Source organism: Pundamilia nyererei, unplaced genomic scaffold (genome assembly GCF_000239375.1).
Source record: "Pundamilia nyererei isolate P.nyererei 1_Seehausen unplaced genomic scaffold, PunNye1.0 scaffold00214, whole genome shotgun sequence".
NCBI classification, from domain to species: Eukaryota; Metazoa; Chordata; class Actinopteri; order Cichliformes; family Cichlidae; genus Pundamilia; species Pundamilia nyererei.
Genome location: NW_005187615.1, coordinates 668513 through 687962, shown reverse-complemented (window position 1 = coordinate 687962; position 19450 = coordinate 668513). Strand labels below are relative to the sequence as shown.

At 40.8% G+C, this 19450-nt stretch overlaps 1 protein-coding gene across 5 annotated transcripts in view; it reads left to right on the top strand.

Annotated features, from left to right (window-relative positions):
• robo1 (roundabout, axon guidance receptor, homolog 1 (Drosophila)) overlaps window positions 1–19450 on the top strand; it is a 222724-nt gene that overhangs the window by 86504 nt on the left and 116770 nt on the right. Inside the window, exon 1 of one of the 5 annotated variants that reach the window (XM_013914664.1) lies at window positions 7038–7976. The exons of the other annotated variants lie outside the window; for them this stretch is intronic. Coding sequence (XP_013770118.1) covers window positions 7916–7976 — 61 coding nt within the window. The 5' untranslated portion in view covers window positions 7038–7915. Of the gene's footprint in view, window positions 1–7037; window positions 7977–19450 lie in introns of those variants that run through there. 5 annotated transcript variants of the gene reach the window in all.

The window sequence follows — 19450 nt, the reverse complement described above, 5'->3', positions numbered from 1 at the left end:
CTGCCCAGCAGGAACCCTCAATATGAACTTCAAGAACTGTCAAGAACAATCTATCCCCCCTCCCAACCTTTTCTGTGCTAATGCGTTTATATTAAACTAACCATACCTCTGTAGCGAGGACATCCTTATACCCCACTTAGCACAACTTCACTTCCCCTCCAAACATTGCTAACAGAGCTGTACTTTTTTTTTTTTTTTAGAAATAATTCATTTGGGATATGGTATATCATGTTTAGGTGGAAACTATCTTTCTAACTTCCTGCTAACTTCTAGCTTGGCTAAATCTTATAAAGCCTATTTTTCTTAGATGCCTGGTTGTTAAAACAGGTAGCACCTGCTACTCACTTTTTGGAGGTGAAAATTTTTATTTCTGTTTTTACCTCTAAGTGGTGCCTCCGACTTTCTATGAATTCTGGGAAGTAAAGGAGCTTTTAGATTTTTTCTTACTACTATTATTTGTCTTATTTCTTAATCAGATTTTCTTTTCTCTATTTTATCTCTTTTGATTTTTTTAAATGCATAGCTCTTTGGTCAACAGTTGTTGTTTTCAATGTGCTATATAAATAACTTTGACTTTGCCTATCTGACAGTACTTCCATCTTAGCTGAACTACTGCTTTTCTCAGTTAAAACTTGACTTTTTTTTTAAAGAAAATTACCTGAATGTGGGTAAAATGAGCAACTGCTCTTGACATAGAAGCACTCCAGAACATTCTGAATATATGATTGCCTATAGCGATACTTTTCCTTATATGTGACTTTCTTTGTACAGGTATGCCGTATCTGCAAGCCAGTACCTACAGAGTTGACTCAGTTGAACATAAGAGTCAAAACCTAAATATACTGTATCAGACAGCTGCAGTGTGTGACTTGCATAAAATGAATCTGACCAGGAAATGATTGTTTATGTTTCCACCTAAATTAAAGTCAGATTGCTGCTCCACTCTGGCTCTTGTTTTCAATCTCACTGCCATGTGATTGGCTGAGGTCCAGCAGTGATAAGAACAAAAGAATCTCTTGGCTCAGTTACTGAGTCCTACTGTCAGTCATTAAAGCTCCTGTGTCTCTAAAGCAATTAAGCCAATTAAGCATGAAACACAATGCTGCTTCTTTCTTCCGTTGTGCATTTTTATGAGGGAAGGAGTGAAGTTTTGGTCACCGAACAAGCTGCATTCAAGGAAAATAAGAGCATCCAAGGACAGCCAGAGAGGCCTGTACTGTTCAAATCTTATCTCCATGTGATGCAAGCACAGTCATGAATAAAAATAAAAAAACAATCAGATACCATAGTGAGCGCTGCACAGTAATCTGAACGCTTGATGTCTTTCCATACGGAATGTGGTCTCGCAAGACGAGAGTCTGAACAGAAGCGACTAATCAAAAATGTTCGGACAACAGAAGTAGAGAACATTCATGTTAACTTCCCCAATGTCTGTTGCTGCACATATTCCAATGTCTGACTGTATTTTGATGTTGCTGCCAGCGTGTTACGTGATAGCTGGGTTATTTTAATCAGACTCCACAGGCCATGTCGAGGCTGACGCTAAACAGATGCTAATGTGAGGCCCATTAAAAGACACAGGGAAAGAGGGATTCAGTGTGCGCAGGCAAGCGGAAAAGCAACAGCCTGTTTATCGCCTCATCCTGTTTTGTGTTCCAAACCTCGTTGTGGCATCCTGCAAAGCACCCCTTCTTTCTTGTCGTCAGTGCCCACCCCGGCCTCGCATTTCTTGCAGCAGTGTCATGCATGAGGACATTCCCTGAACAGAAACACATTTGTTCTGTGATTTTCTTTTAGTGGATCTCTTACTTTTTTTTTTTACATGTCTGAACAAAGATTCTATAGTAAGAAGACAAAAACTCTTACTCTTTTCTTCAGCTTTTGTTACATGCAGCTTTGCATCTTGCTTTTTTGTTTTGCCTGTCCTTTTTTGATTCTGTGATATTTCTGTCAGTAGAGAATAGCAAAAACATTTTGGTCATGTCCAGTTTTAAAAGGCTTTTTGGCTTTTGCCTTGTTCCTTGGCTGCACGTTAGTGGGTTAAATGTATTTATCCTGGGACAGAGCCCAGAATGATACATTCTTGGGCTCTCTTGTAGAGCTGATGTTCCAGTGTAATTGTGCATAGTGGAGAGGCATCACGAAATGGCCTGACAGCTGCTGAGGTTTCTGTCATAGATGTTCCAGAAATATGACATGACTGCACTTACTGCACACTGAATAGTGTCAGGGTCTAAATATGGCTGATTTGAGACTAACTAGACAGCTGTGTTTTTAATTTGATTCATTGTTTGGCACCGTGGCAGTCTAACTCCTGAAGATGTGTGCACTAAACTCTTGTCCACACTGGTTGATGAGCCTCCCCCATTTCATTGATATGTTAATGTTTTTGACTGTTCTGTGGTTAAACACTGCAGTAATTCTCTTTACGGTAACTGTAGTGAAATTCTTATGATTGTACACCTAGTTATAGTGTGGTTGGTGCTCCTGAAGCTTTATCACCCCCTCACCAACCAATCAGAAATGATTTGTTGCCACAGTGACACAGTAACACTAATATCATCCAACTTCTTCAGGACCCTAAGTCACCTCTTCTTTCCACCTCACATCAGTTCTTGTCTCCCACTCCTTCCACTGAGTCTGTCATGCCTCCTTATAATCAAGTTGTCTCAAGAGAGACCTGACAAAGAAGAAGTTCTCATTGTAGGATCCATGTATGATGAAGCAATCTTTATTCAACATGATATATTCTACAGGTTCAATCCAACACATATGCAACACTTATTTTACGTTGTTAAAAAAAGGGGTATTTCTGCAAACTGGCACAGGAGTTTTATGAAGTCCAATTTCATATCTTTAATTGAATCTGTTTTAAGTCCATCTTTTGCTTTGTGGTGACTAGAGGACATGGCTTTTTTCTGGTCTTCTTTTGTTTATTTCATGGAGCTTCAGGTCTGGATCTGAGCATAAAGCCCAGAGAGACTCGACCTTGCTTGTCAAAGGACATTTCTCTCCTGACATCTCAGATATTCTCTTTGATTTGTGATGGGCTACTTGTGCAACTGTAAAATGCATTACAGTCAAAAATCAGGAGCAGGACAAAGTTTCCCTGGAGGTGTTTGCTGATTGTCTTGTAAAATGCTATGAGAATCCATTTAAACAAGTCCTTTTTTCTTCAAGTTGTTCGTCTTTATCTTTTGAAAACACCTTGGGGTTGTGCTGTCCACTGCTAACTCAAGGAGACTGTAAATTTGAATTGTTGTGTTATAAAAGTAGCACAATGAATAAATAAAAGGATGGCTCTGCAAGGACACGACATGAATGAGAAGAAGCTGGCTGTAGTGAATGTGAGGCGAGTAAAGTATGGTAACAGTCCAGCCGAAATGCCTGTGAAGGAAGCTCAAACATACTGTACCTGTGGTTCCAAGGTGACTCCAATTGCAAGTCTGTCTCTGTTTATGCCTCAATGGATTTAGGAGTAACAACGCTAGCCTGTGGAACGTTAAATCCTATACTGCATCACTTTTCTGTCTTCTGGGAAAGAGTGTTGTGTTTGCCTCTCAATAGGGAGCATCTTTTTGAGGGGGAAAGTTTTTGTCTTATGCGATCTTGTTTGGTGTGCTGGCGAGATGGGAATGAAAGCCATTAAATAGTCTTAGTCAGAAAAAAGGGGGGTGTAGGCTCCCTCGCTATAGCCTGCCTGTGTTTCACCCCATCACCTCTGTGCTGAGGGGGCCTAGGTTTTGTGAGGAGGCCAGCAGAACTGAAAAGACGCCCAGCATGTAGTCAACAGGATCCCCTGTGCTGCTGCATGCATAGAAACATCATAAGAAAAGACAGAATGTCCACAAACTCCTTTTGAATATTAAAAAGAATTATCAGAGAAAGAAAAGACTGGGAAGATGAGAGAGAGTCTCTCCTTTGAGCATTGGGATGAAGAGATGGAGAAGGGAGCGAATTTCACCACGCATATTGTACATAGACTTGCCCTCATTAGGATCCCATCGTACTCTGGGGCGAAACATTGTCCCTGGATTTAGGAGGGTAGCCAAGACTGCAGGGGTTTATGTATTTTGGCAGATCTCAGGAGTAGCAGCATGAAGGACTGGTGGGAAGTGCGGCAGTGTTTGCAAGTTGTTGCTTTGGAGAATTTGGATTGCATTTTTATTATTTGCTATATTTTAAGGAGTGTCTTTTATCTAATTGGAGCAGGGATGAATTAAGGAGTGTTTGTGAAATTTCCTTACTTCAGTAGATTGTTTGAAAGGTGTGTTTTTATATGCACATCTACATTACCCTGGCTCTGTGTTGTGTAGACTCATCGCCATGCAGATTGTTGGTTTGCTGGTGATGGTGTTTGCAATGTTGGTCATGCTGGGAGTCCCTAAAGACCATAAGGGTCCACACGCGACCCATCGCCTATCTGGATTACAGAAGTCCCATTGGTGCAAACAGATGCCAAACAATCCTGAACTTCACAGAAAACATCAGACTTTGAGGCGATTCCACAAGTGTAGCCAGATCTTTCACAGTAAGTACAAAACTGCAATGCCATGTAACTACCAGTTGACAATTTTGACAGGATCAAAAAGTAATTTTAGTTAACGACTGTTAAAACATTATTTGGAGCACTTTGCAGTCTGGGAGCGGGTGTTTTTGTGTCCTTTTTTACCTCACAAATTCTTGGAAGCTGTTTTGTAGGAAACGTTAGGCTGTAGTGTTAAAAGCTCTCAGCTTGGCTCTTGCCATCGCAGCCTTGATATTGTGTCACTTTTTTTCCCTTTGCTAGTCTAATCAAGGTTATAGAAGGAAGTGTGAGGACAAAGAACCTCCATTTACAGAGCTCAGTCATCATAACTTGTACTGGCTCTTTTCTTTTCTTGTCTTTTCTTGTCTTTTCTTTTCTTTTCTTAACAACCATTGAAGAAGAGTGAAGAAAGAAGAAAATAAACTACAAGAAGACAGATTACAAAATACTTTAATGTAATTTGACCATATTTAGTTATTGTCCTGGTCCTGGTTAGAGTCCAAGAATGGCATAAAAGCATAACGGCATTTTATTGTTGGGAACAATTTTCGGCCTCTCTTGTGTCATCTTGGGAGGGGGGGGGGGGTCACATTTTTTGTAGCTAATGTGAAAAAAGACACAAGACAGCCCTATGAGAGATCTGTGACACAGATAACTGTGTCTGCTATGTGAAATTCAGTTTTATACCTACATTTTACTCTTTGCTGGGCAACATCTAGCCATTAAAATACTCACGTCCTCTTGTAGCAGTCAGCATTTTCATACACCCTCCTGTGTTGATGGAGCTAACCATGAACTTAGCTGATAATTGCTTCTATGTTACTGTCATCTGCTGCTGGCTAGAGGAAATTTTACTATTCAACTGGTAGTGATCAACTGAACAGCCACTTTAGAGATCCAGGGCTGCAAAAGCTTTTAGGAAAACCTGGCACAAGGATGGAGTGAGAATGGAGTGTGTAAAAGTGTAATGTAATGCACACATGGATGAATGAGAAACAAAAACAGACTGCTCTCTTAATATGTCAGTCATGTGGAATTGTTCATCAGCAGGAGTGAAAACTGGGGCACAGAGAAGGAAATAATCAAAGCAGCGAAGGCTTAAAGTAGATCTAAGAATATTTTTTTAAATTTAAGAATGCAGAAAGAGGTGTTCTAAACCATGCGTGTTAGAAATATTTTTAATTTATGTATTCATAATAATATTTTTACCATCCAAAATGCTGTCATAGTAAAAAAGAAAGGATTGTTAGGGCTTGTTATACTCTGTTTCCTTCCCTCTAATGAAGATGAACGCCTTATAACAGTAATCACAGCAAGCCAGTGTGCTCAGGTTTCACAGTGTGAACACTTCCTTGTTGTCTGTAAAAAGCTGGGGCACATATTTCAGTGCCAGGTGGTAATACTGCCACACCTTCTTTCACGAAAGCAGACAAAGCAGTCGTTGTTGGATTATTTCACATAGTGTTCACTGGAGGGCGCTGTGTGGTAACAAATGCTCAATTGATCCGACACAGACGCTCTGATCTAATGTGAGGCAATGTGTCTTTCAGTGGCTCTTTTTTTGCTATTCCTTTTTTTTTCTTTCCACATTTTGGGTCTTCTAATAAAGTATATAGTATATCCTGCTGAGTTGTAATTTATACATGTTAGACAGCTACTCGCTGTCTAAAGTCGTCATGCCTACTCAGAAGTTGGGATCTATAAACTGCACTGATTTGACCATAGCAGAGAAATCTCACAAAAAAGGGGGAGCGGGACGACACATTTTATATAGGTTATTCTGTTGTTGTTGTTGTTGTTGTTGTTGTTGTTGTTGTTGTTGTTGTTGTTGTTTTTGTTGTTTTTGTTTTAAGGAAATGATCAGCTAGAATATAAACACTGTCAGAATTCAATTAACTATCTGTGGTCATGGACGGTGCACTTTGTCGCAATAAATGTGAGCTGTTTTCTTTGGGTTTATATTAAAATGTATTCATACTGTTTATCTGAAACGGTGGAAAGGCTGGGGGTATTTGGAAAAACATGTTATGAGTTCAGCTCCCAGTCTCAGCATTTAGCTGCTTGGACTGGAGGACTACTGTTTTACATGTACTGTAAAACAAAGGGAGTTTTAAAAACAGTATTGGATATTTAAAGAAGAGATATTTCATCCAACTCTAGCCTAATGCTTAAAATTATTAAAATAACAACATTTTATACCTAAAGTAGTTTATAAAGTTGCATAATCACTGGTCTATGAAACCATCGGAGGGAAAACAAAACCTTAAAGTATGTTAAACCCATTACAGGGGCTACTAACTATGAGTTGTGAAAACATTATTTTAAATCCCTGAAGGAATAGCACTGGAATCGGCTGTTGCATGTTCGTGGTCAGGAGCCACATAAATAATAAAACACATATCCGGATAGACTCGTTTTCTAGGGTTTGTCTCATGACTGGACATACTGAAAGAAATTACAGTAGACTGCCAGTTGTCTCTGTGAAACTTTGCTGCTCGGTGGGATCCAGGCGGGAAGAGGTTAAATTTCCTCTCTGCGAAAGATTCGGGTCTATGGAGGGGGTAGAAAGGCGCATACCAACTGACGAGGCATTCCGCTTTCCTTGAATGAAATCCTGTGAATATGAATCCGTATTCCCCCCCACTCGCCTGAGGTTCGGTGTCTGCGACGCGCACAAGTGATAGGAGTTGCAGCGGAGGAGAAACGGGGGGGAAAGTGATGGAAAAGTTGCAGTGATCTTGTGTCCGGATCCGGTGGATGAGAGAGGATAGGACTAACTCGCAAAGTTTCCGATCTCAAGTGACACATTCAGAACTGGAATGAAATAATGTGACTGCAAGCAGTTTAGCGTGGACTCTGGCGACCGCTGGCGTGATTTCACGCACTTTTGGACTTAAGTTTTGCTTTGCGCTGGAATTATTACTTTGCTACTTTTTTTGCACAAAGGAACTAAACGATTTAAACAACACAGCCTGGTTGATCAGTGAAAGCAGCAACGGGATGAATCCAAAGAAAGGATAAAGCTCTGCCACTTCTGCGCTGAGAGATTCTAGCACACATTTAACACATGCTATCATTCAGTTGAACTGGACTACTGGAACAGAACATGTGTTGAAATCTCGGACTGTTTCTGTATTATTCTTTCCCATCTCAACTCCCCAATTTCACCTACACCAAGAAGCCATATCAGGCTCGTGTTGGACTGATCTTGGACTTTTATCATTTGCGTTTGGGGACTCACAAACGAAAATCAGTGTGTTTGTTTTTAAACTGTGGATTTTAAGCTTTTTCCCTTTGAGTGCAGTTTGACATGAAGAAGCGGATGCCTCAATTTTTATTTATATAATTTGGATTATACGAGAACATTTCTCACAAGAGAGACGTTGAATGATGTCTCCAACTTTAATTGGATTTGTATTTCTGTTAGGAATTCTCCATGTGTGCTCAGGTAAGTCGTTGGTAATGATTCAAAGTAATCTGCTAGCCTTTAACTGGGGTTTTACTAGCTGAAATGAAAAATTCGGGGAAGAATTGAATTCAAGTTTTAATCTTTAATTTTATAAAGGCCATTTTAAAATGATTTAAGTGACAGTGGATGCACAAACTTATTTGATTTAGGAGCACTCCGTGCAGAATGGTTTCTGCACTAATGTAGTTACAAACTTTACCAGAAATAAGTAAACACATTTTGAGAGCTGGAGTTTTGTTAGGAAGTGTGTTGTAGTCATTGCTCTGCCCTTTGTAAGATGATCCTATTTTATTAATGTATTTTCTTTCACTTTCATGCTTTGAAATGAGAAAAGTACACGAAACTGTGATTTTTTTTTTTTTTTCTTTCACCACAAAAGTCAACATCCAGGGTAAAGGGGTTGTCTTAACTTTTAAAAGCTGAGCACACATAAAGTCACACATAAAGTGCTGAGGCCGTATGGGATGAGTGGAAAGAGCAGCTATCATCGGTCATACAGACAGCACATGCCCCTATGGGGAACATGTTTCTGTGTATGTCAAGATTCTCCCCCTGGACCACGATTATTGCTGAGTGCAACACTATTTTTATGCTTATAAAATTAAAATCAAATCGCAGAGCTTATTCTCTTTTCTTTCTTTTTTTTTTTTACATCGGTTGTTTTGTAATACAAATGTATGCAACTCATGTAGAACTACAACAGTTTTAGGTGTCTTTGTTGCCTAATCCTGCATTACCCCCCTCCCATTATCTTTCACATTTTGTTTCTTCTCACCCATCACATGGATCTCTTTATAGAGTTTCTGGACCGTGCTAGCTGGGGTTTCCAGGTCAGCTGCTTCAGAGTTGAGAAGAAATGCTTACCACCTCATTTTAGGACATTAAGAGGAGAGGGTTTGGAATGGGGGCATTTTGTAGACAAAGAACTGCACAACAAAACAAAAAAACTAGTTATCAGAACTTCTATACAGGAAGATGCTCAATATACATTATATTTGTAAAGAAACTACTGTGTCAGAGAAATAGCAGTGACATTTGAACCCTTTACTGCAGTTTACTGTTGCTACTGCACACCTCATTACCTAAGTAATAGTCAGCAAAACTCATACTCACACTTAAATGACTTTTATTAAGCCTTAAAGTGACCTATCCCCAATAAAATATCCAGTTCATTCCCTATAAGGTCTGGCAGCCCATATTCATCCATTTTTTGATTCAGTGTTTCTGCATTGAGTTATTTGAACCTCTGACTTGTTTCATGCAAGTTTGGCCATTGTTTATTGTATGGTGATGGGGAGAGCTTGTGAACCTACAAGAAAATATTGTAGCACCTAAACAGGAAGTCAGGTCAGAGGTGAGGGCTGAGAACTGAATCTGCTCCGCCCTAAGCTGGCTCCTAAGCCAGTAATGGTCCCGTCCTGTCGGAGAGCAGTTTCCAATTACTCCCATCTGTGAATGTCTCGGGATGTTTTCTGGGGAGAGATGGACTGGACAAGAAATACTATAATGACTAGCCCTGGTTTAGACACAAGTGTCAGGAAAATTAGATTTCATGCCACTTCCCAGGAAAAAATATTTCACATTTGCCACTAATTGCATGGCTGAGAACTTTATTCTGGAGTAGGGAATATATCAGATCCCTTAAGCAAACTCTCAGTGGCATTTAGTAACATGTCTTTGTATCCTATTCTAAACGTTCAAGATTTAGCCTGGGTGAGAGAATATATTTTTAATACTTCTTGTATCTGTGAAATAGCAAGTAAGAGATAAAATGACCTTTGCCCTGACAGACTTGTGATGACTTGCTTATTGCCACTTTGCTGTGTGTGAAGGGTGTAAATTGATACCTCCTTCTGTCTTGTCTTGCCCTGTTATCAGAATGATCTGTCCTCCTGCTATACACTAAATGGTTGTTATCTCTCCTCCAAGTGCTCATCAAACCTTGCACTCGCCTCAGAGGTGCCATTCAGATGAGGGCAAGAGGTGGCTCTGCTTCTCACACACAGAAAGATGCTATGGATTACTCTGAGGAAATAAGGGTTGTTAGAATGATATATATATATATATATTAACAGGGAGGCTCTACCTTTAAGGCACATATCAGACTTTCCTCTAAAAGTTGGCTTCTATGCTGTTATAAACCCTTGGAGTGATTACATCCAGCCCAACAGAGTGCCTAAGTGTGAATGTGTAGTCATGCTGATAAAAACATAGACAGTGGGAGTGGTACCACCTCGGTAAGCATCTCCAGCCCCGGCACATTCAAGCTGTGGAGGTCTTGACAAATTGACCCATAAGTGCTGATAAATCGTGGAGCACTTCCACCTGCTACATCACAACATTTCATATGACAGGACACAGCAGGTTCCAGAGCCAATTAATGGCCAGCGACCACAGGTGAGACGTATCTCTGTCTCCTGGCTTCTTACCACATGGCCTGGAAACATGCTCATTAAAGCCAGTCTTTCCCTTACCCATTTCTCTTTATCAGTTCTGTGAAATAGTGTTTAGGAGTTGCTTCAAATGGCCCCAAAATACAAATAATCATTTCACTGCAGTTTACTGCATGTGGCGAATAAAATATGATGAAAATTTGATGATGATGAAATAATGATTTATCTGAGCGTTTAACTTTCTGAACTGATTTTGGGTAAGCAAAGCAGATTTCTTAAGAAATTTGAGTCTCGAGTCTGTCGTGTCACCTCTAAAAAATCTCACACCTGCGTGAGATGATGGTGTCCATAAAGCTGTAGCTCCATAACTTCCACTAATACACTTTAATCTGATCCTAATCCGAATCAAACTGGGTTTTACACCCTAAGATCCGGGATTAGGTAGACTTTGGCTTAGTGAAAACACATGGAGGAATGTGGGAGGCCAGCGAGTGTGCTCTTCCTGTCCATGAGAACTGTGGCTAACTCATTAATGACCGACAAGATAAACATTTCAAAACAGTTTGTTTGAGGGCAGATAAATTAGGCAGTGACTCTTGATGATCTGCCTTCCCTCGGCTGCTCTTCTTTTAATGACCTCAAAGGACTGCTTAATTGGATTAATTAACAAATCCATCTGACGTCAATAGTTTGTAATTTGCCGTGGCTGCAGCTCAACTGATACGGATGTCTGCAAGGAGAAATGGAGGATTTAGATTTAAAAAAAAAAACTGAGGAAGATACTTCTCAATGTCCTTTGTGTCAACTTCTTGGTATTTTAAGTACCACAGGAATTAACGGCTGTGTCTCACCAGGATTCAGTTTAGACGGTGTGAGTTTCGTAGAGTATTGCTCGCTCCGTGCTGATAATGTTGTCATGACTTACTTAGCAAGTATCACTTTGTCTGTCAAGTTGTCTGTCGGTCTAAGCCCCAAAAACGTATAGCCAGACAGAGATAAGCTGTCTACACTAAGAATACTCTGGAACATAACTTCATATAAGTCATATAAGCGTTTTAGTCTGCAGCTGGCTGATATTTGAAGGCAGCAGGCATGTCTAGGCTATTAGACTCCTGGGCCAATATAGTTAATGCATCTTGTTCTGTCGGTTGACGTGGAGGACAAACATTCCCTCTTGCCACTCGGTCTAAAAGTGATGAATGTTGTGTCCTTATAGGATGAAAGGTGTTGTCTGGTTTCCGTCCCATTTCACAAATGGCACCCTTAGAATTCCCACAGCTTTCTGTTATTAAAAAAATATAAAGACCTTTTTTGTTTCCTACAGAGCCCTACAAGTTACATTTGATTCTGTATCACACATGCATGCTTTTTTGATCTATCCTGAATGTATTACTGGTGTCCTGATCATTTCAGTAATATAGATGTGATCAAGAATAAAAGACAGGCACATGGGGCTTGTGTTTGTGTGGGGTGGCGAAAGGGGCTTAAGAAATCTCTTCATCCTTTTACCCATCCCCCACTTTTTTTCTTTTCTTTTTTTTGTTTTGGCCCAATTTTTTTAAGACTTGCCTTTTTTGTGACTGGTCAGTGCAGAGTCTTTCTTAAATAAAGCAGGCCGACACGCAGAAAAAGCCTGTGGGGAAGGGACGAGGAGGCCGTATTGTATTGCCTTAACGGGGCGATTGTAAGGCATGGAGGAGGGGAAGAGAATAGTTCACCAGAGACTGAGGGTGTGTGAAGAGAGAGGAGTGCAGCTACACACAAAGGCTACCCTAGGGTGTTGAAGGGGGATGGAGGGAGGAAGAACAGAGGACGAAGGGGAGGATGGAGCAGTCAAACATACCACGATACGCCAGCTTGTGGGAATACTCTTGATATGGCTCCCTGTGCGCACATTGCATATTCTTACTGTTCCCTCATGGCACTGCTGAATGTGCTGATTAGGGTGATAGAGGTGGTAAAATGTGAGTTGGGTTTTTTAGAGGAGGACATGTGGGGACAGGTGAAGTTGATTTTTAGAAGTGCTGAGTAAATTAAAGATCCTGGAACAAAGCTTCAGTGGTGCGGTGAGGGTTTGGTTTGGTTTTCGGGCTGCATGGCCAACATCCCTCACGTGTCTAACATTTGCATGCTCAGGAACTCTCACAGGGCTTGCCCTGGGCCTACCGTTTGCTGTGGCGGTGAAGCTGTGCTACCGTGGGGTGCTCTGCCTTGTGCATTTTAAAAAGGTTCAGACCTCCCTCCCTTTCATTTTTTTCCACTGGGGAGACTGAGAGATGGCATTGAGGACAGCCTTTCCCTGTATCCGTCTTTTCTTTTTCACTCCCAGAGCTCAGGCCTCCTCCCAGCCTCTGTGACCATTCTATTACCCTCTCATTTCAAGGCCTGGATACACTTTTGAAATGCTAAACCTCCCTTTGGTTATAACTGACAGGGGAAAATACCATTAAAGAGGCTGAGAGGAATAGATTAAATTAGCAGTTAAAAGAGAGACTGCTAATTAGTTGATTAATGTATTTGGTTCCTCCCCCTCTCAGCTATGCTGCCACCGTTAAGATTCCCTTTGGTGACAAGGTTGTCTTCCTATATCAAACATTTTTTTTTAAATTCTGTTTATTTTATGTTTTAAAACATTTGTTATCTATTTATGCAGTGCAGATTCATGATTAAAAGCCACTCTTATTGTGAGTTGTGTCAGCAGCTAAATCTACTGGTTCCTGGGGGCTAATTCTGTCACACAAAAGACAGTGATAGAAGTAGGAGGGGTGCACTTTATTTAAGGGGAAGCACTGAAAAACATAATTAATGGGAAGGTGACCTTGAAACTTACTATTACAGGACTGCTTTTGGAGCCTGTTCTACCATTCAGCAGTAACCATGGTGAGGAGGCTTCAAATAACTGGGTGATTTTTTTTTTTTCTCCCATCATGTAAATACACTGTTGCTCTGAGTTAAGAGATTAACTTTAATCCCAGCCCATTATCAGCCTCACATATTTTCTGGGAATTGGTGACATTATTTTTTCTGAAACCTGATGTCACCATTGAATCTCACACAAAAACCCCAAACTGTTTTTTCCTCTTATTTTCTTGGTTGATAATGTGTGAAGTGCCACAGTCTCTAAAATGTCCAAATGCTATTGAACTCTTTGAACAAGAATAACGCCTTTTAATTATGTGTAAAGGCTCCGAATTTCCCCTCTTTCAGAAAGCTTTTACTTCTCAGTTTCGAGAGACTTGCAAATCTGCTTCAGTTCTTCTGTAAAGAGTTCAGAGTCCTTCAACTGTGTGATTGTTTTGCAGTCACCTCCCCTCTTTCCTTCTGATGTGCTGTCTTTTGCTTAAACCATGAAAGCTCTAATTGAATAACAATTGTAGGTTCTCTGTGAAAGACAGCTTCCTCAGCGTTTAAACATAAGATTGCTTTGGTATTTGTGTGTATGTCAGTCAGCAACTCTCAATGGTGAGCTTCATACTTCTGACTTAAAACAGGTTCATTGTAGGTTTAGGGCCTCATCCCCATTTCCCTGTTTGCACTTTGCCTTGACAGATTCACCTTTCCTGCCTTAGAAGTCATTAATGTAGAAAGGCTTTACTTCCTGCTAAAATGTAGTCTTGACAGGTTGTCTAGCCAGAAAATACTACAGTTCTTTCTTCACCTCTACACAGCGTACAGTGACAATGATGGGAATACGTTGTGCATCTTAGACAAGACCAAAATAATTCAGAACTCTTCTTCCATTCGTAGCTTCTAAATCTAACTAATGTTCAATTTAGCTGCAGTACTGTGAAAAAGTCTTGAGCGACCCCTTATTTCTTTATTTTTTCTTTCAACGAGCCAGACTTATAATTCTCTGGTCTGGTCAGGCTTTCTGAAGATCTTTTAAAGTTTGGCCATTGGCTGCTTTTTCATTCATTTTAATTACAGTCCTTGAACCTGACCATTTTCCTTTCTTTCTTTTTTTGGTTTGTTGTTGTTCGTTAAATGACTTAACAGTGACCTGTGGAGCATTCAGCATAAAAAGGAATCTAACTAACGTTGAACCATTTTGGCATCCTGATAGACGATGGCACAAAAGGCAGCCAACATCCAAAGGAGAACTTTGAATGTCCTGAATAACTATTCCTGAAGACTTTTTAAAGAAATTACAAGAAAGTTTGCCTAAAAGACTTGGAGTGTATTGAAGAATACGTTGGCATTGGTCATATCAAATATTGACTTACAAGCTTGTTAAATTTTACAAACTCAGTTTTTGTTTTGTGTGCTGTATTTTCATGTATATTTCCACACGTTTCCACATATGGTCATATTTCCCGTTATCCTAACAAAGGACTTTCACACTATAATGTATTGCACTGCATATATGATGAAGTACTGTCTGAAAATCATTATTTTGGCAGTTCAACAGGTCACTTTTAAAAGAGGATGTTGAGTGGACCAGTGGCAGGGCATGATGTTAAGATATACTCAGATATACTTTCTCTTTTCTTTTCTTTTCTTTTTTTAAATCATCCTAAATCAATATTTCCAAACTAGCATTTCTCACAGCTTTAGTCTGAGCAGTGCTTCTGCTGTCAAATGTGGAAAACTGACAGATGGGGAGTAACTAAATTTGCGATCAAGTTGTTTTCACTTTGAAGCATCAAAGGAAGCAGTATTTGGTTCATTACATTGTGTACCTGGACAGTTGGTGTGTATGTTTTGAGGAAGAGACGTGGTAAGTGGGTGCTGGAAAGCATTCAGGCCAGTGAGCAGTTGTCTGCAAAAGGAAATTTCTTTTTAATGCCAGACTGGGCACAGTCTCCCCTCTGTGGACGTCTAGAAAAAGGCTTCTTGGCAGACTTTGCCCCTTCATTAATTTTGACCAAATATTTACTGTGCATCACATGGCAAACCTTACATCCCACTTAAATTTTTTCCAGGCAAGGTTTTGAACAGTTTGGGGCAATTTGTGTTCCATTTGGCTGGACTTGGGCCATGTCCCACTCAGCAGGCCCATGCTGGTGTATCTGGGATTTTGCCACATGGCTCCACAGAGTCTTAACCTATGCTGTGGGAGCCACGTTTCACTTTAAGAATACCATCATAGCCAACAGTATGTGAACCGCTGTTGCATATGCCAATACCTAAGCTTGCACACATTGACACATCAATACTATGTGCTCTGTATTTGCCCTTTTAACCTAAAGGGCACCAGAAGGAAATGTGCCGGGTTTCTACATTCAGATGTTACCACTGTGCCCTCGACTGAATGCAATAAATGAAATTCCCTTTCTGCATGCAGCTGTCTGAGATTTACTACAGAATGTTTTTGGCTGAGTGTTTAGAATAGCCCACATAAGAAGTTAAGGTCCTCAGCTTTGCACTAAGCAACTGTAATGTAACGCTGGTCCAAAGTAGACTTGTATCACTGTTGCCATCAAATAAATAACATTTAAAAAAGCATTAGGTGCTTTTGGCCATGCCTGCCTCGATTCACATTGGCATCTCTTCAGAGCAGTTCTCTTTCTTGGCATTAAGCCCACATGCCCTACTCCCCACGACTGGGCTGTGCCAGCTGAGTGTGCTGGTCCCTCTTCCTCCTCACTGCTCTTTCAGCCCCTCCCCTGCCTTCAGTCCCCACATGTCTAGTGGCTGGACAGAAATACTGCAGTTAGCCCAGAGAGCGACCTTGGGAGGAGAGAATCACCTGATCATATTGTTATTGACACAAAACTAAGCAGGCAGCACTTTTCGAAATTAAATTAAGCAAACTGTTTTATTTACATTTACTCTACTGTGCCATTCCCATCGAAATATGCTCATAATTCTTGCTTGAATGCTTTTTTTATTTTTTCAAAAACAGTAAACACTTAATTTTGCTGAAATACAATTGTATTAATCACTTGAGGATTTCAAGTCTAGCAGCTTGCGTAAGTCAGCAGTGAGATACTCACTGTCCCCTGTTGGGAAATAAATGTACCAGTGTATTCAATTACCTCTGCTTCTCCTATCCTGCTGTTGTAGAAAGCTTTGATGTATCCCAGAGATCACACTGGTCAAACCTCATTAAAAACTGGCAATGCTGGAAAACAAAAACAAGAAGTAATTGCCCAGTCTTGCTCCCTTGTGCTTCTTTTCAGTAATCCCCCCCATCCCCTCCCCACTCTTACTTGAAGCCTTGACTGTGCTGCATGAAGCTCCTTAATAGAAGGTCCAAGCCTGTCATCTGCACTCCATATTAATTACAACTCTTTTCCTGGGGTATCTGCACTGCTGATGGAATGACATCTTTGACACCGGCATTCATGAGAAGTCTGAGCTAGGTTTTCTTCTCAGGTCATCACTGTGAATATACAGGGTCAACTTGAGGAGTCTGCAAGTCTGCTCAAAGACACACAAACACACACATTGTGAATAGATTGATAGATAGATACCAGACAGACTGACACACATGCATGCAGACAGACGGACTCTGTACTTGCATCCACGCTGCTCTGTTCATCCCATCTGCCTGCGGTCTCCAGAGCCAATTTGACAGGCTGCATCCTAACAAGCATTCCAGTCTTTTCCACTGCAGATTTCCTCCTCTTCCCAGTGAATTGATATAATAAAGAATAGCTATTATACTTATCCTGTAGGAATGAAATCTGCCCTGATGACCTTCTGCAGAGTTTGACAGCTTTTGTTTGTGTCTAATGACACTGACTGTAGCAGATTGGTATCAGGAAGAACTGCAACTCATTCACAATTGTGTCCCATGGGTGCCTGTTGAAAATTCATTATTTTTAGTGTGTGTGTTTCTCTTGCCACATCTTTTCACATTTACTCCTGCTTGGTATGTTGCTGACAGTGTATGTGAAATTATGTTGGATTGTTTAAACTGTGGGGGTAAACCTCAGTGTGTAACATTATTTATAAATACGTTTGTGCTCACATTTTCTTTCAAAGACACACGAAACAAATATTTTTGCATTCATCATACTTGTTCCTGTGCCTTGTATCTACAGCCTGGTGCAGAAGTTAAAATCCTGCTACTATTGTCTTAGATTCAGATGGGGGCCCCAGAGCAGGATGAGCTCCAGCCTCCCAAAGGAGTACTTTGCTATGCTGTCTTACTGTCAACCTGGCTCGCATTGCAGAGGGATGCGCCAGGATGCGTTTCCCAGCTGACACAGCCAGGAACTCGGGCTGGTGCTTCAGGCCTTGAGACCTCTGCTGGCTCTTGTCCTGATGAGCGATAAGTGTGAATATCCTAGAGCGTTGGAAGTTATGCTAGTAACCCTTGGCCCCGAGCAAAGGAAGTAGAACGCCTTGTTTATGGTATCATCAGCTGATTTGTCACGATTTTATTGCAGGTGAGAACAAGCAACAGGATGATCAAAGGCAACAACAGTGATAAAGGGACTCTGACAGATCTTAATAGTTAGGTTGTGTTTGCACAAGTTGGAAATTGGAGCAAGTATGGTGGAAGAGAACAAGTAATTGGGCTTACTTTTTCTTCTTCTATGTTTATCATATTGTGAAAATTATAAGAATTGATTGGATAAATTGTAGTGGGCTCTGCTGAAACGCACAATAGTAAGCAGGGTGGAGGGGGGTTGTTTTGTTTTTTTATCAAGGGGTGTTGTGATGTGTATGCAAATTGCCAGTTTGCCACAGCCATATTTTGCTCAAATATCAATGGGAGCATTGTAATCTGTGAGAGTGTTCGTTTCTATAACAACAAATACAGCCAACCCAATAGTGTACTGTTGTGTATAAACTCATAGATAACAATCTTCTGGTTTGCTTGTGTTAAAAAAGCATTTGGACAGAGATACCATTTTTTGGAAATTGATAACTATTCTCAAGTGCTGATGTAGTATAAGCGAGGTAACCATACCCTGTTGTGTTTGGTAAATGGAGACAAAGAGATGAGGAGGAAAAGAGGCCATAAAGATATCCATCAACCCCCTCCATCACCCAACCTCTGGAGCTCCATACAGACTCACACACAGGGCTCTAATCCTGCCTCTTAGGAGTGTAAGCGATAGCCTTGTGTAACATTAAAAACAGGTCTGATCTGATGCAACTGGCAAAGTCATTCATGCAGCACATTCCAGGGTGGGATTCTGAGGCTGAAACGGTAAAAGATTCAGTTTCACTTTCCTGTTAATGTCATCTGATCAGCAGGAGTACAGTACCTCGTCTTTTCTCTCTGTGTCCGTCTCTCCCGCTTATCTCTGCCCCTTTCTCCCTTATCGTCTCTAATTCAACAGAAAAGGGTGCCTTTTCTTTTGTGTTAAGTCATTTATTGGCCAGCCCTGTCCCGAGCAGGCGTGGCTCCCGTGTACGCCTGGCTACCCCGAGGGACACACCCTTTGCTCTTATCTCTGCCATAAATCCCACTTAAGTCCCCTAATCACAGATTAATGGGGCTGTAGATAAAAAGTGCCCTACTGTGCTTGGCCTTCCTTATCACAGATCCATATTCCATATCTCTTACCATTGCTCAGCTGGACATCTGATATGGCTTGTGATGATACGGCTAAGGCTCCTGCAACAGCTTTCAATTTTACTGCCTCTCTTTATGATATTCTGTGACCTTGCCCATTTTGATGGGGGAAATTAAACTTGCAGCAACTTCACTCATATAATCAAATGAAATTTGTCGCTGGGATCCTTTGTTCTGTGACAGTCAAATGACCCAGCATTGTGAAGTTGTTTTATCAGTCAAGGAAGTAGACACATTATCCTGTCTCCCTACCTCAGGGGACCAGACTGACAACGGATCTAAATTGCTTCACTGTCCTTCTCCCCCGTGAGTACTCTGGGGTAAAGGGCAGGTGCCTGGCTCCCTTCCTCTTCCTCACACTCTGTGAAGATAGTAGCCATGGAAAACAGCTGTGAGGGACAAAGGCACATTCATTTTTGAAGTTAGGGAAATCACTAGACCAGAACTGATTGCTGAAGCTAGGTAATTGTTTTACGTCTTTTTAGCTTGTCTTTCTTCTTTCCTTCAGTCCTTTATATAAGGATTTAGTCAGTGGTGCATGATTAGTTAAAAAAAAAATATATGGAGCTATATATATATATATA